The sequence below is a fragment of the Cupressus sempervirens genome, chromosome 3 (genome assembly GCF_028749045.1).
Source record: "Cupressus sempervirens isolate cs-2001-9-10 chromosome 3, ASM2874904v1, whole genome shotgun sequence".
In the NCBI taxonomy this organism is placed as follows: domain Eukaryota; kingdom Viridiplantae; phylum Streptophyta; class Pinopsida; order Cupressales; family Cupressaceae; genus Cupressus; species Cupressus sempervirens.
In genome coordinates this window covers 10,963,413-10,986,477 of record NC_143120.1, presented here as the reverse complement: position 1 = coordinate 10,986,477, position 23,065 = coordinate 10,963,413, and the positions used below count along the sequence as shown (strand labels likewise).

Sequence of the window (23,065 nt, the reverse complement as noted above, 5' to 3'; positions counted from 1 at the left end):
AGCCCCGACCACCTCTTTGGCGCATGGTTTATTCTACAAAATAACCTTTCCATAGACTCCTTTTTGTCTAAAAAACTCTTCTATTTCTATCATTTTATATTTCCCATATGACAATCAACGAACTTACCATCCATACATCGAAAATAGTCATTTTATTTCTATACACAAGGCAACTCTCAAACACCTTTCTCATGTCCAAAATGGGCTTTACCACTCCAAATTCTTAAGCAATGGAGACCAACAGTCTTAGGCAACCTCACATTGCATGAGTAAATGATCCATTGTTTCATAAGTGTCAATTGATGATTCAAACGACTCTCATGTTCTAAAGTTCTCCAAATTCTCCTTGTTGAACTTTCTTATAGTGTCAAACTTTATCATCAATAAACAAATTATTGAAATATAAAATGTTAGATTATATTATAAGAACCTCAAAAAATTGTGCTACGAAAATTTTCAAATAGACTATTTCAAAGTCTCATTTAATAATTATTTTATAAAATTAAGAAATAAATAAAAATAAATTAAATCCTTATTAAAAATAAAAATCATTTTTTAAATTTGTAAATAGGCCCTTGATATAGTGATGAAGTTGAATAATTTTAAATGAGCCCTAAGTCTCAACATCATGACATCAAAGAAATAAAATGGAAAGGGTACCATCTCTAATATTTATTTCTTTTTATGGTTCAAAAATTTTGACATATAAATTTAAATTTAATCTAATTTTTTAAAAGCAATTTTTATCTCATTAAAACAAATCTAGACGAGACTACGGGAAAAATAAAGAATTGTCTTTGCTTCCGCGCCATTGAAAAGAAGAGAAAAAAACTGAAAAACGAAATAAAGACAAAAACAGAATGAAGATAGATAGATAGATAAAATTTTAACGTCCACGAGGCCAAAAATAGCCTATGGGACAGCAAGACAACTCAAGCAGACTTAAGTAGCGCTGTTCGCCTCTTGTGTAGACTAATGATGAGCCCCCCCAATTGCTCAATGTACTCTTCGTTGAACAGGTTATGCCAAGAACTGTCACATATAGTATCCGCAAACTTATCCCTGCTATCCTTGTAGGCCTCACATTCTAGAATAAAGTGCTGTTCAGTTTCCACTTTCCCAGAATTGCAAAATCTGCAAATTCTCTCTTCCCAAGCCTCCTTTGGCCTCTTCCAACGCCCGATCTCACAACGAAGTTGGTGAGAGTTGGTTCTCAGCTGAGCAATAAGAATTTTAGCTCTCCAAGAAATGTTGGTTCCTATGTACACTTTTTCGAGTTGATCACAAGTGGGGTTGAACTCATTTATATAATATAGTTTCTTCCTCCCAATCTCGCTTCCCCAATTTCTCTTGTAGAATTTCTCCATAACAAAGACCTTTATTTCTTTATTACTTGTGGGGCACATATTGAAATGAATATTCCATTTACTCATCCACTTGATGTTTTGTTGCATCCATGTCCTTTTTCGCTTACATAGTGTGTCACTAAAGACAACTTTCGGCCATCTATCCTCTTCCATTTTTTCGATTCTTTTTAGATAGCTTAAAAGGCGAACCATAGCAAGTGCCTCAATAGGCGCAGCCCCCATTTCACTTAGCATGATGTCATATGGAACAGTGCTTTTAATTTTAAACTTGCTTGTAATCAAGCGCTTTTGGATTCCTTCAATTTGTTTCCATTGTGCTATAGTAGTGCTGCTGGCCCATAATTCACACCCATAAAGAACAACTGGCAGCACAAGAAGACCAAACAAGGTTTGAATAGTTTTCCAATCCCACAACTCCGCTTCACGGCACCTATTCTGAAGAGCGTAGAAAGCCTTCCATCCACCTAATGTCCTTTTATACCTGCAGCTAGACCAGCTTAGTTTTTTGTTGAAATCGATGCCAAGGTATTTATATTCCGCAACTTCTTCGAGAACACTTCCATTGTAATAAAATTCATGTTGATGCTGTTTTTTATTATTAGAGAAAATCATAACCTTGGTTTTGCTGATATTGACTTGCATCCCCACCATTCTACAAAAGCGCTCAAGAGAAGATAGATGGTCTTGCAAACCACAAGCAGATTTGGCAATTAAAATGAGGTCGTCCGCATATAGGAGTAGCTTTATAACAAATTCCCCTAGCTGAATGCCTTCACGCTCTTGCGTGTTTAACCACTCTTCCAGTTTGTCAATATATAAACCAAATAAAGTAGGGGATAAAGGGCAGCCCTGTTTGACCCCGATATCGCTCCTAAAACATTCTGAAATGCCATCTGAAGTTCTGATTTTGACTTTCACCTCTTCGTACATTCTATGAGCAGCAGCTCTGAGATGCCTAGGAATCCCCAATTCTTCCATCCTCAACCAAAGCTTGTCTCTCGGAACGGTATCAAAAGCCTTTTTGAAGTCAACAAAGCAACAAAAAACCTCTTCTTTTTTCTTCCACTCTTTTTCAATAATGTGTCTCAGAGTGACACAGTGATCCACTGTCGAGTGCTTTGGCCTAAAACCAGCTTGCCCTTTAGCACGTTTATGATTTTCTTCTGCCCATTTGCTGATCCTAGTTTCTATCATACTGCCAAAAAGTTTAGCAAAGAGGGGATTGATCATTATAGTCCTGTAGTTGGAGGGATTGTTAACATCACCACTCTTAAAAAGTGGTATTGCAAGGCTGATTGTCCAATCTTTCGGAAACCCTTCCTGGCAGATTTTGTTGAAGATTTCAGTGATGTGCGGTGCAAGAGTTTTCATACCCCACTTCAAATATTCAGCTTGAAGCGCAACAAGGTCTTTTGCTTTGCCTCCACCCAACTTCTTAATTCCTGTCTCTATCTCTTGCACAGTAAAAATATTTGTGGTATCATTGACCAAAGGTGGCTGTTCCACTCCACCCTCTTGTTCATAAAGTTTCTTAGCATAATCAAACCATTGGGTGGCAGTAATATTATTTTCAGTTTGCTTCCTTCTTGGTTGGAGTTCTTTCCAAAAACGTTTGGGGTTATTTCTGCCCAAGAAAATTAGCTCCTCTCTCCTTGTGGACATAAAATCGATTTTTTTCTTCTTTAGGATCTGTTTGTAGGTCTTAATGTCAAGGTTAGTTTTATTTGACTCCCTTAGATTTCTCCTAGCCCTCTTGCATTCCTTATCAAACCATGCATTGGCTGGAAAACAATTAGTTTCAGATTTTCTATTTTTTGCTCTCTTGCATTTTGAAAGAGCCTTGTGAATCAGATTTGATAAATCATGACTATTAACACCATGCTTATACATAGGGTGTCCCATACAAAGTTCCTCAAGAGCAGCCCTGAAAGTGTTACTATTTTCTGAAGTTAACAAAATTCTGCCCTGAGAAGGTGGGTGTTGAGGGCCTTGGATTTTTGCCCCAATCCGTCTATCCTTTGCCCAATACAAATTTACGTACAGTGGTCTATGATCTGATTTGAGATCCCAAATGTGCTCTCCAATTTCAACTTCTTCAATATTGTTATACAAATGCTGCGAACAAATTACATAGTCTACCACACTTGCCCCGTTGTATGTGTTGCAAGTGAAATTGCCCGACTTAGCCCATCTAGCCAAACCATTACAGATTATTAGAATGAGTCAAGACTTTAAAAAAGGAGTTTCAGAAACAATACGCTTTCAAATTTTTCTTTACCGTCGTATGCTTTCTTTTCTCGAACAGCTGCAGCTTGCTTAGATTACCAAAGAAAGAGTGCGGAACAGCATTGATGAACCAGAAAGCTTCCATGCATTCTCCGCTGCAGCATTATATGGTACTGGAGCCTATGAGCCCACTCCCACCGCGTTCTCATTTCACTGACAACGCCAGAAACTACTACTACCAGGTACGCTATACTCTTCTCTTCTAACGTCATGCATGAGAACTGAAACCTGACATTCAGGTTTTCTGCTTTTCACAGACAAATCAACATACACCAGTACTCAACCCCCCAAAATTTGGGTTTCGGGAAATGAATTTCATATATGCCAAGTTTCTAATAAGAAATCATTGTAAAATTGAACTTTTATCAGACCATTAAAAAAGCTGATCCTTAGGAATCGAACCCTAGCGTGCCATCTTTTCATTGCCACGCACTAGCTTTGTATAAAGGGCAAGCAAGACAAGATAACTAATACCTTTAAGATCGATAAAGGTTATCAGAGTGCCACTCGAGCTTCGATTTTGCTTTGGAGAGTCGCTGCCCTTGATCAAGGACACTTTATGCTGTTAAAGCCACTTGTGATTTCTATCCTGGTCTGATCATTTTGGGTCCAATTAATGTTAGGTATGTGGTGACGTAGGCGAAAATCATCATCACCGTGTTTCAACCATTTTTGACCTCAATTAATGTAATTGCTTGGAGTTCTTTGAGGTGTTAATTGTCAGGAGGAAAAGGCAATTGAGAGTCTGATATTTATCTGCACCTTGACCCTAGTTGACCTTGAGCAAGCATTGCCATGAATGAATGGCACGCTACTACGTAAAAATATTTACGACCATTTTTGAACAGTCAATGCGGGAAGTTTCTAACCTCTCACTACCATGGATAAAACCAATTTATGCCACCAACATCATGAATTTCGATTCCTATCAATGCTGGCTCTCTTTGCATGCAGGGATTGTGCCTTGTGGTGGTTAAAACCCTAGCCTTCTCAATTTAGTGGGTAATTGCATTTATTCCAAGTGAAAATCACTGGTTGGCTTCCCAGTTAAGAAATGTGAACAAAAACATCATTTTATAACTATAGGAGAAATAATGAAAAGAATTATACCAGCCACTAGCTGCTATTTAGCAGATGAATACGTGGAGATTGCTTTCATAAATTAGGAGCTTAGATTTATTAGATCAAGCTTTTGGTAGAAACTATGTGCATTTTGTTTTCAATTAATGTTTCAAATCACTCTCTGTAATTCATCATCAGGAAGAAGCAAAAATGCACATAGTTTCTGCCAAAAGCTTCTTCCTGACGATGAATTACAGAGTGTGACTCAAAACGTTAATTTAAAAAAAAAAACTCACACAGTTTCTACCAAAAGGTTGATCTACAAAATCATGGGCTGTGGCAAACTGATACCAACTAGCTTAGATTAATGTCATGATAATTATTTAGACAGGAGTAAATAATGAAGCAATACATCATGACACTGATTTAAATATGAGTGAATAATGTATTTTAATGTGAACAAAATCATATAAGTTACAAAATGATAAATAACATAGTATGCCAGAAATCTGGTAAGGAAATTTTTTTGTTAAAAATGAGAAAACTCTTTACGATTTCTTCATTGTACAATTATAGACACAAGAATCCGGTATTCATTATCTCCTTCCTCTCCTCCTTACATTGGCATCACAATTAGCACTCTGCCATACTCCTTCCGTGAATACAATATTAACTTTTTAATGTTCATTGTTTTCCAATATTTTCATTACCCACACAGAAAATCCTGAATAGGGGGGATTGGATGGATGACATCTATTTGTAGGGTAAGTTAACAACTTTAACCAGATGACTGTCTTTGGCCTGTGCTAAAATATTAATAATTTATAGTTCATTCGTAATCATCTTCTCTAATAATATGGTTAAGCCATATTAATTTTAGAAGGCTAAACCTTATAACTCTTACAGCCTTTATAAATGTTTGCAGGACCACTAAAATTAAATTTGGTTCACTAATAAACATTATGTCCTAACACATTTCTTCATTTTGCTTTTTGATAAAGGAACCAAGACACCTGTATTGCAACTCTTCTAGCATGCTATGAGATCACCTATCTATTGAGAATATTCTACATTAGCCCTGATTAATGCGAAGAGGATTACCTTATATTTTTGGAGCATTCTATAAAGTAATGAATATCCATAAAACATAATGCTTCCTTTGGTCCTTGTTACAATAATTACATACAACAATTTTTTAATGCTTTACAATGGAAGAAGGAAGTACATCAAGAAAGATACATTAAATCATCCACACAGCATTCAGTGGTGACTCCTTGAGGCCTAGGATTGTATTTATGGTCGTCAGGATTTTAGTATCGATGTCAAAATAGAACTGGAAACAATAATCTGAAATGAAATGGACTTCTGTATCAGTACACATATAAACACTTGTGTGAGAAGAGAAACTTCACAAACAATTTTGAATAAGTCTGAAATATTATTCAAATACGTTGATTATTCTGCAAACACCATTTATCAACAGCAGTGATTGATAAGATAAGATAAGATAAATTTATTAATGTCCAACAAGAGACCACAAAGGGTCTAAGAGACTGAAAGCATACAAGGGCAATGATCGCTAGCAGGAGCACCGAACGGTGTTTGAGAAGGAACATAAAGAAAAGCAACAACAAACCACCCAAAAGGACTAAGGATCCTTTTTGAGCAGGAAAAAGTTCAGCACCGAAGGATAGGATCCATGGCAAGGAGGGGCCTTGGGTTGTCGTAGAGTACTATTCGAAGTAGAGTGATGCTGCCATGTGTAACTGCTGCGAGGCCTCACACACCTGATGTGACAAGAGGTGGGAAGATCAAGCTGCCGCTTTCGAGCCTTGGGTTGGGGATGTTGGCAAGAAAAAGGAAGTGATAAGCTGATCCGAAGCCTGCCTAGAGGGGGATAGAGCTTGCAAGGTGTGGTCATGAAACCACGTCGCCTCCTTAATATAAAGAGCAAGGGACCGCTGATCAGTACAGCTGAAGGACATAAGAGACCTGCACTCTTTGAACAAGCAGTGATACCTCCCTCTGATCTCATAGTAGATGGGGCACATGAAGATAAAGTGAATCTGAATCTCCACTTTGACATGGCACAAAGGTGGAAGATCGGATTGACTCTGTCAATTTGGTGGTCAGTTTGGATGCAGAGTCAGTGAGCCGACACGAAAAGAACCCAAGGAGATGTGGAGGGCATGGTTCCAATGCTGAGACAAGTAAGGGGGCGTACAATGGCACTGTCCTAGATGCCCAAAAGTTGCCCAACATGAAAAGCCATCCTCGATTCGAAGACAACTCATGGGACTGCACCAAGTTGAGATAATATATTGTCCGTAAATGTCAAGTCGGACATGGTCATTCAGCTCTTGCTGGTATGGGAAAAGTTGTGTGGGGGCGTCCAGAGAGTATTGGAAGAGGGCGAGGCAATCAATCTCAATCCCAATTGAGCCCAACAAGGTAGAAGCCAGTGCATGCTAACAACGGGCTCTAGTGTCAGGGTCGGAGCTAGCAATGGATGCAGAAGAGCAGTAGGCCAAGTAGGAGTATTTGTGACACCCATTGGCAAAGTCTGCAAAGCTCTATAGTCTGTGAAGAAACCAGACCAGATCACAGATGGCCCTGACTCTGAATGGACGAGCCCTGAACTTAGCCAAAATAATGCTGTGAAGAGTGCACCGATGACATTTGGTAATGCATTGAAGGAGAAGGATCTGAGCCTTCTCGACTGAGGTCTAGTTGGTATTGAGACGAGAAGGCCCCCACACTATGCACTACAAAGAACGATCAGTCTAACCACTAATTATCTCAAGTCACAGAAATAAGCCAGAACATGAAGAAGCCGCTGAAGGCCCTCTGGAGAAGAAGCCAAGAGATCCACATCATGCACAAAAAGGAGAATAGAGATTAGGACCTGGTGCAATGATAAAATAGAGATAGAACAAATCTTGAAGAATGAATTATAACATGAGCAAAGACAAATGCAATAACTTGATAATACCATGCTGGAAGATGTCTATTGAGCAGTAGCAAAGAGTCTCTCGCTGACAGATAAATATATTATTTATCGGGTTGGGCACAGAAATGACAATTGCCAGCAAAAATGACAATCCACAGCAATATCCTCTATCTGTCATATGGCCTATGATGGAACAGAAGTAACCTAAAAAATGTTCTAAGAAAGGCATGTACGCATGTTTTGAAAGATACAATGATAGTATGTTGGGACCAATATAAGCTGATCACTGATGGGACTATATTTTTATTAAACCTTTGTTTGCATTGTTGGGCTGCATTTAATAACATAAAGGTATTATGGAAGTGTCTATTCTGTAGGCTGGCAATAAGAAAAAGATTATGTTCACTGCCACTTGTTAATTTCTGGAAAACAAAGACAGACGTAGCGACACCTTTTCCAAATACAAATTTGGATTATGTGGTTTGAAAGGCCGATTACAATCATATATTTTGTGTTAAAATTTAAGAACCATAATGTACATAAGCAGCAATTGAAATCAAGAATACAAAAATGACAGATAACAGAACAGCATTATCCTGGGAAGAGCCCTCCTCTCCTAGGGAAACAATCCTGCCCACAAAATCTTGATCCTTTCTTGAGTTCTCAAACAAATACACACATCACAATCTTCTGATTATTGATACTCAACAATCAATCACTCAGACTTGTCCAAAATCTCCAAGTATTGCACAGATATAAATAATCAAATGACCTTGACTTATGAGTCTATTCTATTGCGATCATGTACAGTATAATATTAAAGAAAAAAATAAAACACTTAATAAAATTGATAGACGACAAAACAGATCTTCAGCATGCTCACATGACAGTGCCATTTAGTATCAGATGATATTCTGCTAATGCTAATCTCTGTTTAAAACTTTGAATAGCGATAACTGGATCTCACCTCAAAAAATGAAAGCTGACGCAACTTAGAATTTCGTTGGCATTTCTTTAGGTTGTTTTTATTTTTAATTATTTCATGTATTAATGAATATCATGCATATTTATACATTTTCATCTTTGGTTGTGTTTTTATTTTGTTTCCAGCCTTCTTATTCACCCTTTGGGTCACCCTCTTTTGTTTTATTTTTCTTTCACTTTGGTTTTTAATAGTAGTTCTGTCATTATTTCTGGTGGTTGTTTCCCCTCTTGTGGTTGGATGTATTTTTATCGTTTTTTGGGGTTCCCTTCCCTCCTTGTCCCTTTTGTTGAACCTCAAACTTGTCTTGATTGGGGTGCACCTACCCCCCCCCACCTCCTTTCCCAACCTTTTTATCCTTGTTGGGTCTGCAATCTTTCTACTTTTTTCCTTCAGCTCTCTCATCCTGATGATGGATCACAGAGTGTGATCCGAAACGTTGATGCAAAAATTGTAACACAATCTACCCAGAAAACACAGCTAAGAATTCTAATGGATTGTGGAAAACTACTATCTACAAATATATATCAAGACGAAAAAGAAAAGCCTTTTCTCTACTAAAGCTCAAGTGTTATATGGTCACCAGAAGTTGAAAGGTCATGTGGTGGTAAACAAGGAGAGTAGCATTACAATAATAAATGCAAACATAAAAGCATGAACAGTTGCGAAATCGTGAGCCACCTCACAAAGTCAGTCATCACATGCAGGGTGCCTGCAGAATAATCTTTTTACAGCGCTAGCCATAATCACACTCATACTACTGCTGAAAGTCTTTTTCTTAGATCTGTTCCATACTAATGTATTGGCATCTGAAGAGACACATAGGAAATACAAGGAGTCGGCTGTTAATGACAATCATAAATGCAAGAGTCAAGCACCCATGATGCTGGCTCACATCCATGAGCCACTGCATAGCTCAACCCACTCAATTATAAGACACAACGTGAATACAAAACATCTCCATATGCATTGACTGCTAAATGATATCTTTCACAGCTATAAAAACATTAACACTTCCTCTTAGCAAGAGAGAGATCATTCAAATGTCACAGTGTATCACAATTTGACAAGCACAATGAAGCTGCAATAGAAAAATGTCAATAACAAAATCTCATTACAAATTTTCTTAATATAATTTTCTTATCTCAGCATAACAATGTTCGCTATAGCTCCTCTCTGAGGGTGAAACAGAAACCTAAGTCATGGAGTTACACACAACTTCCACCATGACTACTCCCAGAGGTTCGATCCACTGTAGCTACTCCTAGAGTGTGGAACAAGGGCTTTCACCTCAAACTTATTTTGCAAAGAAGAATGCATTAACAAGGGGTTTTACCTCAAACTTCTCTTGTAGAGAAGCACACATTAAAAAGGGATCTCACCTTGAACTTATCTTGCAGGGAAGAACTCATTTACAAGTGTTAAAATTCAGACTTGATATTACAAATTTATTCTTTTAGTTTTGCTTCTTACATTTATAATTATCTATATAAGATAATGTAATGATTTGATGATTCTCTGTTCAGTATATTTACTGAGATATAACAGAAATTTTATATCCTTCTATAAATATGAAACTGACTTTATTAACAGCAGATGACCGAACAAATAAATGAAATTGCTGATGAAGGTAGAAGACTTGTGTAATTCTGTGTTCGTATTTCTCCATCGGCGATGAACAGATAATTTGTAAACATCAGGGGAGTGATGTCTCGGATGGGAGTGACTCTTGGAGGAGTCACTTCCCATCCGGGACGTGACTCTCCAAGTCACCAATCACCAATGGTAAACAAATACATTAAGGAGTTTAACTAACATGTCTGTCGGTCAAAACAGATAATCGATTACATTGAAAACTGATATACACACACACACACACACACACACACACACACACACACACACATATCTCACAAAAAATATGTTGGTTTTCAATATAGATTTGATCCTGAATGAATTAAATCATTAACACTCCCTCTTAGTTGAAAAGGACAAGCATAGAACATGAACATTTAAACTCACTCAACAACAAGAAATTGATCAAAAGATTTTCTATATATACAATGATATGAGAGTATTTGATTTATCAGAATATTTGCATATAATATTCATCAAATACACTTTGATATTATATGGGTCAATTTGAGTATTGGTCTATCAGAATATCAATTTAATGGTATTCACCAAGTACTCAGAGTAATCATCAATTTAATGACGTTCACCAAGTACTCAATGTGGTAATGGCCTATTAGAATATCAAGGCAGGATATTCACCAAGTACCAAAACAAAATATCTATACAGGCAACTTGTAGATAGTCAGTTTAATGATATCTAACACCTAGGTATTGATTTATAAGATAAAGCCTTTCATGATTTTATTTCAACGTTTACTCAAAATGTTTATCATGATACAAGTTATTATGGGTCGTCACCTTATAATAACTTCTCCAAGTACAAGTGAAAAATCATTTGAAAGTCTTCACTTCCTAATGATAGACGTAGGTTCCAAAATTTATAATATTTATAATATCCAAAGTACAACAATCAATTATCTTGAGATATTTTCTCAAAATTTACAATCATACCAAGTTCCTTACGAAAGTGTTCCACCTTTATCCTAGCAAGTGGTTTAGTAAGAATGTTTGCAATTTGATTCTCTATACTAGCATATCTCAACTCATTCACATTCTTCTCAACCATGTCTCGAATATAATGATACGATATCTCAATGTGTTTTGATCTGTTATGGAACATTGGATTCAAGGAGAGTTTGATGCAGCTCTGATTATCACAATAGATAATAGTAGGTGGTAAAGTTTCCCCAAATAATCCAACTAGGAGTTTCCTTAACTATACAACTTCTCGTGCTCCCATAGATGCAGTTTTGTATTCGGCTTCTGTAGAACTTTGAGCTATTGATGACTGTTTTCTACTAAACCATGATATCTATGCTGATCCCAAGGTAAAACAACATCCTCATGTACTCTTTCGATCGATAGAATTTCTTGCCCATTCGGAGTTTGTGAATCCACTCAGATTCAGTTCAGTATTAGTGTATTTTAGATCATATTCAAATGTACCTTGAAGATATTTGAGAATGTGTTTTGCTGCGACTAAATGAACTTGTTTAGGTTCACACATGAACTTATTACAAGGTAATTGGTAAATACTTGCTTATTAATAACAGAGACCGAAAGGTCAATTTATACAAAAGGAAGAGACGATGTTTCTTTACGTCCATCTGATGGACCTTCCAGCCAAACTGTGCTGCCATGGATAAGACTAATCTGATGGTGCTCATCTTTGCAGTAGGAGCAAAGGTCTCCTCATAATCAATGCCCTGACGCTGAGAAAAGCCCTTTGCCACTAAACGAGCTTTGTACTTATCCAAAGTACCATCTGATTTGTATTTGATTTTGTAGACCCATTTGCAGCTAATGGGTTTCTTCCCTGGGGGAAGATCAGAAAGGACCCAAGTGTTGTTCTTCAGCAGGCTCTGGTGTTCAGATTGCATGGCCTGTTCCCACTCTGGAATTCCTTTAGCCTCGGAATATGTTTGAGGTTCAAACACACTGTGAATGTTGGCCATAAGAGCAAAGTTAACAGAATCTATAGTTTTGCTCTTTTTCCGAGTAGTTCTCCCATCAATGAGCTCATCATCATGAAGATCAGCAAGTGTCTTAGCCCACCACTTAGGCCGGAGAGGAGAATGACCAACAGTAGTACTAGGAGATGCTTGATCAGTAGGATCCTGATCAGAAGAATCTGGATCAAACTCAGGTGAAGCATCTTCAAAACGAGGTGATCCTGTAGGAGAAGCCGGAGGTGGCTGTACAGGTATCACTGGCAGGACTGGAGCTGTAGGAGCTACTGGAGCCCTCCCATCAGGTGGACCTAATGGAAGCCGAACTCCCAAATCATGAACCTGCATAGGCTGGTCTGCTGGATCAGGAACAGGAGAAATAGGCATGAATGGTCCTCGCTGCTCATCAAAGACTACATCGCGGCTGTATATGAGACGAGATGTCTCAACATCAATAAGGCGGTAGGCTTTGTGAAGACTGCTATATCCAGCAAGCATGAGTTTCTTACTCTTGGCATCCAACTTGGTGCGTGAAGCATCAGGGATCCAAACAAAAGCAAGAGAGCCAAAAACCTTCAGGTGACTGATTCTGAGCTTGCGACCTGACCAGGCCTCTTCCGGAGTTTTACCTTTGACCGCCACTGTGGGTGACCGGTTCAACAGATAAACTGCAGTGTTAACTGCTTCTGCCCAAAAACGCTTCGGAACATGTCTGTGTTCGAGCATGGAACGAGCCATCTCGGTGATTGTCCTGTTCCGACGTTCAACTACACTGTTCTGTTGTGGCGTGTGGGGTGTGGTGAACTGGCGTTGGATGCCATGTGTATCCAAGAAGCTGGAGAAAACATTAGAACAAAATTCCCCCCCATTGTCTGATCTAAGAGTAATAATAGATTTCCCAGACTCTTTTTCAACTAAGGGTTTAAACTTCTGAAATACAATAAATGCATCGGATTTCTTTTTAAGGAAATACACCCACATTTTTCTACTGAAATCATCTACAAACAACAGAAAATACTTGTACCCAAGAACAGAAGGAGTGGCCATAGGGCTGCAAATATCAGCATGAACAAGCTGAAGTGCTTGAGAAGCTCGCCAAGAATCGCCACTGGGGAAAGGTGTGCGATGTTGCTTCCCAGCCTGACATGCGTCACAAACTCCAAGTTGTTGGGTTTGAATCTCTGGCAAACCAAGAACAAGCTCATCCCGAGCAAGTTGTGAGAGATAATGCACATTTAAGTGCCCATATCGCTGATGCCAAAGTGTGCTGATGGAAGATCGACGAGCAGCCATAGCTAAGTCCTGAGAATCACCAGAATCAGTAAGTCTGAAAAGACCATGATCCTCAAGACCAACTGCAATAGTAGACTTAGTCGCCCGATCAGTGATGGTGCACTGATGTGAACTAAAGGTGACTGCCAAGTGTGGAGAATGTCGCAGCAACTGACTGACCGAGAGTAGATTTAGTTCCATCCCTGGAACGTAGTACACATCAAGGAATATGAGCTTCCTCCCAACAGACTGAATTTGAATGTTGCCTTTACCAACAGCCGTGTACTCTTCTCCACCACCAAAGATAACAGAATCTGAATAAGGCTGGTAGTCAGTAAACCAGTCTCTGCGGTGAGTGAAATGTCGAGAGGCACCTGAATCAATGTACCAGGCAGATGATTGTACATGATCTGCAGGTCTTTTAGCCATGAAGGCATAAAAGGCAGATTCCACCTGCTCAGTGTGCTCTGCACTGTTCGCTTTGGGTTGCGAACCTGATTGCTTAGACTGGGCAGCTAAGCGTTTCCGACATGCAACCTTCATGTGACCATACTTGTGGCAATAGTTGCATTGAATGTTCTTTTTGGTACCATCGGATGCTGGAGCAAAAGACTTCTGCTGAGATGGTTGCTGAAACTTGCCCTTATCCTTCTGAAAGGATTTCGCAGCAAAGGCTTGCTTAGTGGAGGTGGAACTGGAGCTGCTACCGAACTGTTGTTTCCACCGATCTTGCTGAAGTAGCAGGGTGCAGAGATCAGTGAACTTTAGATCAACACCAGTAGATGTGATGTTGAGAGTCTCGATAAAATGCTCATAGGAATTTGGTAAACTCCGAAGAGTGATTACCACAATATCCTCTTCCTCCATCTTGCGACCGATGGCAAGTAATTGATCACGGATTTCCTGAATCCGATTCAAGTGTGCCTGGAGCGAGGTGCGCTCATCCATGACAATAGAAAACAGAGTGTTTTTCAGAAAGAAGGCTCTGCTCTTGTCGGAAGTCTCATGAAGACCTTTTAGATGTGTCCAGATTTCGGCCGCTGTCTTGCCGGATGGAATCTGAGAAAGCTGGTCATCAGCTACGGAGAGTTTGAGAAGCATTACTGCCTCTCGATTGTTCAGATCCCATGTATCTTGATCAGGACCCGGAGAAGTCGGACGCTGCTTAACACCCAGAACAAGTTGATCGGTGTTTCGATATTCGAAGATTGCGATGATGCGCTGCTTCCAGGTTCCATAATTGCGACCATTGAATTTGGAATTATGCTCGAGTAGAATATTTGTCAAAGATGCCATGGCACGTTTTTCAATGAAAAACTGTGAAAATCTGTGAAGGCACGTTCTTCGAGGCAAAAATATGGAAGACCCAGAAAAATTAGAGAATGACCCAAAAGAGAGCTCGAAAAACGCAGAAGAAATCTGCTGTCGTTTTCTGAATCCATTGGCTCGAAAATCGAGGCACCCAGAAAAACGGACGACAACCCAGTTGAGCTCTCGAAAAACCCACCAAGAATCTGCAAACAAAAAATTTTTTCGACCCCAAAAATTAGGGTTTCGAAAAAAAACGGCCCTAGCTGAAATAAGCTTGAAAAAACTTCAGATTTCTTGATGAAAAATGGTCGAATCTGCTTCCCAGAGCACGATAACAGACTGAGACGGCTAAGAGCATGAAGATTTGATACAGAAACATGCAGATTTTCACCCCAAAAACGCGAGTCTTCAAAAAATGGCCACGATTTCCACGCGATTTGCAGACCCGTAATTCGGGAATTTCTCCAAGCAGAAAAACCCTAGGTGGGTTTTGGAGAAATTAGCTGAAATAATTTTGGAAAAATTTAAACAAATAATTTCAAGAAGAAATTATAAATTTTTCCGAAAAAATTTAAGTATTTAGCTCTGATACCATATTACAAGGTAATTGGTAAATACTTGCTTATTAATAACAGAGACCGAAAGGTCAATTTATACAAAAGGAAGAGACGATGTTTCCTTAGGAAACGATCGTAAAGAATAGAAACATTCTATTCCAGAGAAAGCAAAAAATGAAAGCAAACTAAAGCTAAAGATATTTACAAGATAACCATTAACTAATAATAGACGTCTTATCTATTATTGTAATAGAACTGACAGAGAGCATGTACTGCATAACAAATGTCGGGCTTTGTATTTACCAAATACATTAGAGATCCAATGATTTGTCGATAGAGTGTAGGATTAACATTCTAAGAATCTTCAGTTTCCTCTTTTAATTTTAGTAGATTTGTTTCCATAGGGGTCTTCATTGGCTTGTTGTCCATCGTGCCAAATCTTTTGAGTATGTCTAGTGTGTACTTACCTTGATTTAAGAAGATCTCATGATCATGTTGCCATACTTCTAGCCCCAAGAAGTAGTGTAGTAGTCCCAAATCCTTCATATCAATTCAGATGCAAGATCTTGTTTACATTTGTCAATTAGGTGATCTTCTCCTATAATCAAAAGGTCATCAACATACAAAACCATAGTCAACATATCCCCATGTAGTGCTATGAAGTACAGATTAGGGTCTGCAATATTTTTGATGAAACCAAGTTTAGTTAGGTGATGATCTATTCCTTCGTACCAAGCTCGAGGAGCTTGTTTTAGTCCATATAGTGCCTTCTTTAACTTACATACATGTGACTGTTTATTGTTCACTACAAATCCTTCAGGTTGTTTGAGATAAACTTCCTCTTCTATAACACCATTTAAAAATGCAGTCTTGACATCCATTTGATGAATTTTCCATCCCTTGGATGCAGCAATGGCTATAATAGTCTAGACAGAAGTATATTTGGCTACTGGGGCGAAATTTTCCTCAGAGTCTATTTCTTCCTTTTGAGAGAAACCTCTTGCAATAAACCTATCTTTTTATTTGTCTATGCTTCCATCTGCAACATGTTTGATCTTAAATAACCATTTGGAGACAACCGATTTGTTTTTAGGTCTAGAAACTATATCCCGAGCATCATTCTTAAGTATGAAATTGTATTTTTCTGTCATAGCATCTTTTCAATTTTGTTGTTTCATGGCTTCTTTTACATTAGAAGGTTCAGACTTGGATATTTCACTCATTAATGCAATGTAACTGGAAAATATATTTGGATGTTTTCTTTCTCTAATGAATTCAGAAGGGATGGAGCTGTTTTCTTTAATTAACTTTATGGCCCATAGTGGACTTTTCTTTTCCTCAGAAGTGTGAGTAAGGTCCATAGGTTCAATAGAGTTATCTTCTTCCATTAGAATCTCCCTCTCAATATCAGAACCTGATTCTTGTGGTGTCTCATCTGAAGTTGACTCATGTTCATCTTTGGACCTTTTGAAGTTTGTGTCCTCATCAAATATTACATCTCAACTTAATTCAATATTCCTTTGACCAGGCATGCAAATACAATAAGCTTTAGATGTTTCACTATATCCTACAAAGATTCCTCTTTTTCCTGAGGGTTCTAGCTTTGTTCTTTTCTCCTTAGGAATGTGAATGAAGACTGGACACCCAAATATTCTTAAATGTTTAAGATCAGGTTTCTTCCTGGAAAATGCTTCTTCAGGGGTTTTGAAGTCAAGGTGAGAGTGAGGACATCTGTTTTGAATGAAAACAACAGAATTAGAGGCTGCTCCCTAAAGAAAAGTTTCAAGATTTTAATATGAGGCATAGCTTTAGTAGCTTCAACTATAGTTCTATTCTTTCTCTCTGCTACTCCGTTTTGTTGGGGATTGTAAGGGACTGAACACTCCCTCTTGATCCCAACTGTTTTACAATAATTTATAAAGATCTCATAAATGTATTCTTTGCCATTATCAGTTCTTAAGATTTTGATTTTCTTTCTAGATAAGTCTTCTACAAGGGTTTTGAATTCTTTAAATTTTGTCAAAATTTCTTTAGACTCTTTACTTTCTCAAAAAGTAAATTCATGTTTTTCTGGAGAAATCGTCCACAAATATGATGTCGTAAGAGAAACCCCCAAGGGAAGGAACTGACATTGGTCCACATAAATCAGAGTGAATAATTTCTACTTCTTGGTTTTGCTTTCACTGTTATGAAAGGTGGTTTTAATGTTCTTTCCTAGAGCACAATCTTTATAGGTTCCTTCATGATTAGGATGAAGTTTTGGTAATCTAGTTACTATTTTCTCTAAGCAAGGTAACCCTCGGAAATGAAGGCGACCTAGTCTCCTGTGCTAGATTTCAATTTCTTTGACGGTCTCATGAAGAAGGGCTGAATGAGAGTAAGAGTTTAGTTTGTAAAGACATCCATGTCTAGCAATTTTGTGAGCATTTTTAATATTTGAGTTCTTAGGCCAAGCTGAGACTTTTCCCTCCATAAATGTGATTCTGTAACCTTCCTCTTCAAGGGCAGATATAGGGACCAAGTTTCTTTTTATGCCAGGTATATATAGTACCTTAGTGAGTCCAATTGAGATTGCCAATTTCAGATTTATAGTACATGACCCAATATCCCATAGCATGCTAGGTGAGTTGCAATAGAGTGTTTGCATTCCTTTCTCAAAGAACCAAATGAAGACATATTAGGACATTATATTTATTTGAGATCCAAGTTCCATTTTAGCAGTCCCACAAACATTTATAAAGGCTCTAAGATTTATGAGTTTTAGCCTTATAAATTAATATGACTTGATCATATTATTAGAGAAGATGATATTAATTAATAATAAATTATTAATTGTACTATCACACGCCAAATACAGTCATTTGGTTAAAGTTGTTACCTAGACTCATGTCACCTACCTATTGAAAACATCCTACATTTGCCCTGATTAATGCAAGGAGGGTTAACCTATATTTTGGAGCCTTCTATCAAAAATAATGAATATCCATAAAACCTAATCCTTCTTTTTGTCCTTATTACAATAGTTACACAATAATTTTATAATGCTTTACAATGGAAGACAGAAGTACATGGGGAAAGATACATCAAGTCATCCACACTGCATTCAGTAGCGAATCCTTCAGGCTCAGAATTGAATTGAATCTACAAAATTTTGCCTTGCAATGAGGCTTTGTAGAAATATCTATCATCTGATCATCAGGTTGGTAGAATTGTAGAGTAATCTGGCCATTAAGAACCGCTTCGTGAATTAAGCACACATGAATTTAGCGTGCTTTGTTCTTTACACAGCTTAGGCTACTGCATAAAAAGTTGTACTTGTGAGTAGTACCCATATGCATCCAGTCATCTTTCAAGCCATGTTGTTTTATTTATTGCTTTTATTGCAGCTCCATATTCACTTGTTTTGCACGTCTATATTCAACTTCTGTTGATGAGAAAACAATGGTTGACTATTTATTACTACCCATGATAACACCTGCCAACATGATCAAGGTTGATATGACATCAATACTTGATGCATAATGATGTTAGTCAATTTGGTGCAAAAAGCTTAAAAATTTACAACGGGGCAAATAAATGCTATGTCAGAAACCTAGGACCTTAGCTCTAAGGCTATGACAATCAATAAACAGGAATGATTATAGAATTTGCAGAAAAAAATATCATACAAAAGTTAAACTAGCTATATGGTGGGGCATGCCTTTTTGTAGAAAAGCTCACAACAACATCATTTAGCAATGGGACAACTTACATGAATTAAATGCAATTAGAGACCCAATCTTAGCTCATAGTATGTCTTTTCTTTCGTTCTTCCCACAATGGTCTCATAGTGTAGTATTCTCTGCTGTCCTGATTTATAATTTTAATACTTTTGAGTTGTTAATTGATTTAGAATGGTGTTCTGTTAAAGAGCGGGTGCCGTTTATTGTTTTCTTTTTTCCAGTTGTACCAATGAATTCAAACCGCATATTATCACCTCCATTGTTTAACAATAGAAACAAACAACAGAATATGGTATTCTTGGAAATGTAGCTCTATTACCACAAACAAACCGATTTAGAATATCAATGTAAGTACCATATGAGGACAGATGTGATGCACATTACCTTGCTTACGGCTGGGTTATTTCTGAAGTTGCAATAGGGACTCACGGAATATCTCCAATTCGGTTGTGTCAACATGCCAACAAATCCCACCTTGGTGCCACTGAATCAAGCCGTGAGGGTTCTGTCGAGAAGCAATTCGTCAACCCAGCTACGTTAGAGTTGTCTCCCCTTCTCACATTGCCGTCTATGATGGTTCCACTCAAGGGGGACAATGAATCTTTGTATATGTTCCTCACGCAAGGTTGGTTACCAGCTCACACTTCCTGCGGCCTGCTCTAAGGGCGTTAAACCTCTGACACTGCCCTGTGTGACAACCACTGCTACTGATGCTGCCGACTTCCCAAAAACCTGTCCATGGGAATTCTTCTGCCCAGGTGTCGTGCCTCCTTCCTACAACTGCCTGCGGTGGTCTGATAACCTCACAATATTCTTCATAGTACGTTGACGTTCAACATGTCTGGACGAGGTGCTCATACAGTATTAAATATTACACTTGCCAGAACTAAACACAGGACTTATCACAATTTCAAAGGTGATTCTTGCTGACTCCAATATGCTGTCTCCAATTCTGGACCTGAATGCAGTAAAATAAGGTGCTGGGGCTATGTCCAACCTCTCAATTCTTCTTAAGGGGTTTTGTCCTTAAGAAAACCAGTCACATTTAAGCAACCTTGATGTTTTGTTTAAAACAGTATTGTATTTCATGGTGTGAATCCCCATGTAGCTCTTTGCTTTTATAACCTCAATGTGAGGGAAAATACAAACAACTAGGCAATGTGGGATAAAAACCCATTTCGTCTTTTAGTCACTTAAGTTACTTTTGTCATAAAGTGGCTTTAAATCATAAAGTAACTTTATAAATCAACTTTATAAAATAAAGTGACTTAACTATAGGAAGTTCTATACTTAAATCTCTCTCCAACGAAATCAAATAGAATCCTGTGACTGGTTGGCATCATTAAAATAAATGTTGTTAGTCTATCCGGATGGAAAGATAGACTAACAAGGCTCCATAAGGCCTAGTGCGGAGAAGGGGACATGCTCTGTAACCTCCTTGTTATGAATCACTTAGAATTTCAAGATTCACTAGGATACAGATATAATAAAAAGATCGTAACTAATGTTGTTTGTGAACTAAGCAAATAATACTTAGAAATGTGGAAAATAACTAAGTAGACAAAACATGCATCAGAAAGAACAAGAGACAAAAGATTTGATTTCGGAATTCACCAGACTCTGGCTACGTCTCTGGATTTGCAAACTCGCAAGATCGATGCCATTATTATGATGCAAAACTCATAGATCACCATGGTATTCCATGGAGTTACAATCTACTTCCTGCTTCCACACTGCGATGACTGGAACTTGCTAGCAACATGTTCGTCCCTAGCTCCCTCGCCACTTTTTACAATGCTAAGCAATAAAACTGCAACTCTCTCTCAATGGGCTTTAAGCCTTTACAAAAATGACACAATGTCATCAAAAATACTCTCAAGAAAATTTTAAGTTTTTATCTCATACTATGAGACCACTTAATTCTCTAGAGCATTCTCTCCCAATAGCTCCCTCGCCACTTTTTACAATGCTAAGCAATAAAACTGCAACTCTCTCTCAATGGGCTTTAAGCCTTTACAAAAATGACACAATGTCATCAAAAATACTCTCAAGAAAATTTTAAGTTTTTATCTCATACTATGAGACCACTTAATTTTCTAGAGCATTCTCTCCCAAATTCTCAATTCAAGAATTACAAGACTTATCAAAATCCTCCTCCAGGATTAATTGTCTTCTCAAGAAAATAAATCCTCTTTTATACAAAATATTTTCCTTATTTGGTATAAAACCACATAACAAATTTGATAACTATTTCCCCCTTAAATAACAAATAAATCTTCCATATACCTCCCATATAAATTCTTAATAATAATAGCCCTTATATTCTAACCGATTCAATTTTTGGCTTTTATAATTCAAGCCTTACATAGAAATCTCGATTAGATTATGACCTCTTATTAAATTTTTAAATAAGAAAGTGAATCCTTATTAATAGGAAGGTTATACATTCATTTTATATTTTAAAACAACATTAGTCATTTTAAAACAAAAAGACCACCTAAAAAATCATGGTAAATCATGGAAATTCATGACACCCTATCATGATGATGTCATGCTGATGTCATCATACTTGGCTTTAGCATCCAACTTCAAACAATCATAACTTCCACATGTGAGCTCCGTTTTTGACGAAACGAACGCCGTTGGAAAGCTCTTGACGGGCTCTTTAATTTAAGACCCATTGTTGACCACTTTTGAGATGGTCCAATTTCACCTTTTTGGTCAATCCCTGGTTCACTAGTTTGACTCGAACTTTGACGAAGCAAATCTCGAGCAAATAGACTCCTTTTGACACACTTCAAATTGTGTCAGGAATGTTTCATTGTGCTCTATGCATTGATGTCAATTTTGGGAGATTTTGAGTGGGCTGAATTTTTGAGGTCTTCACGACCCACCTGGATCGTTCCTCCCCACTAAATGAACTTTTGGACCTCCAAAAGGTTCTTAATTAGACACTAAGTGAGAGAAACACTTTCCCACTTGTCCAATATTTGTCCACCTTATTTGTGCACCTGCTTCACCAAAAAGCTATACAATAATTATGAAAATTGCAATCATGTTGCTACCCATTTGCATTTTCCCACATCTTTTTGTATTCATTACCTGAGCTACTATCCATGTACAACACATTAGCAGCACTAACAAATACAAAGATGATAATGACAATGAGCAAACAATACTCTTGATCCTCTTAATAGGTTTCCATGACAAATCCTCATGTTGTGGCGTTGATGATCCCTGAAGCACATGATAGTTAGGCATACAAGCAACTACATCATTTTCATGCTTTGAATCACCTTGCTTTACCACCTTTACAGACATGAGTGAAGAAGTTTTCTCACATAAATGAGCCTCTTCATTTGTCCAGTGTTCACCAATGGAGAATCAATTGCAATCCAATGGAGGGCACTACATGCTGACCAATCGCCTTCTTGAGGCAAGAAATGTGGAAAACGTTATGAATTCTGCTATCGTCTGGCAAGCCTAGCTCATAAGCAACCTCTCCATCCCTTCGACTAATGCGATAGGGACCATAGAATCTAGGATGAAGCTTTTCGGACCCACTCTTCTTCAAGGAGCTCTACCTATAAGGTTGGAGATGAAGGTAAACCATGTCACGTAACTCAAAACTTCGCTCTGTCCTACGTCAACTAACATACATCTTCTGCTGATTCTAAGCCTATAGAATGTTCTCCCGAAGAGATCTGAGAATGTCCTACTGATCCTATATCCAATCTCTAGCTAGCGGTGCTTTGCTGTCCTACAAAGCCAGGTCTACGAATGATAGAGGTTCATTGCCGTAGAGAGCTCGAAACGGTGTCATCCAGATGGACATGTGGTAGGAGGAGTTGTAGCAGTACTCCCTTAGATATAACCATTTAACCCAAGCTCTTTGTTGCCCCGCTACATAGTTTCAGAGATAACCCTCCACCCACTTGTTTACTATCTCAGTCTGCCCGTCTGTCTGCGGGT

At 38.0% G+C, this 23,065-nt stretch overlaps 1 protein-coding gene across 1 annotated transcript in view; it reads left to right on the top strand.

Moving 5' to 3' along the window:
• The first annotated feature begins 3,487 nt into the window (after nucleotides 1-3,487).
• The window catches only part of LOC149564470 (carbon catabolite repressor protein 4 homolog 5-like), a 176,792-nt gene continuing 157,214 nt past the window's right edge, over nucleotides 3,488-23,065 (top strand). Inside the window, exon 1 of the mRNA XM_089818017.1 lies at nucleotides 3,488-3,835. Coding sequence (XP_089674143.1) covers nucleotides 3,719-3,835 — 117 coding nt within the window. The 5' untranslated portion in view covers nucleotides 3,488-3,718. The remainder of the gene's footprint in view (nucleotides 3,836-23,065) is intronic.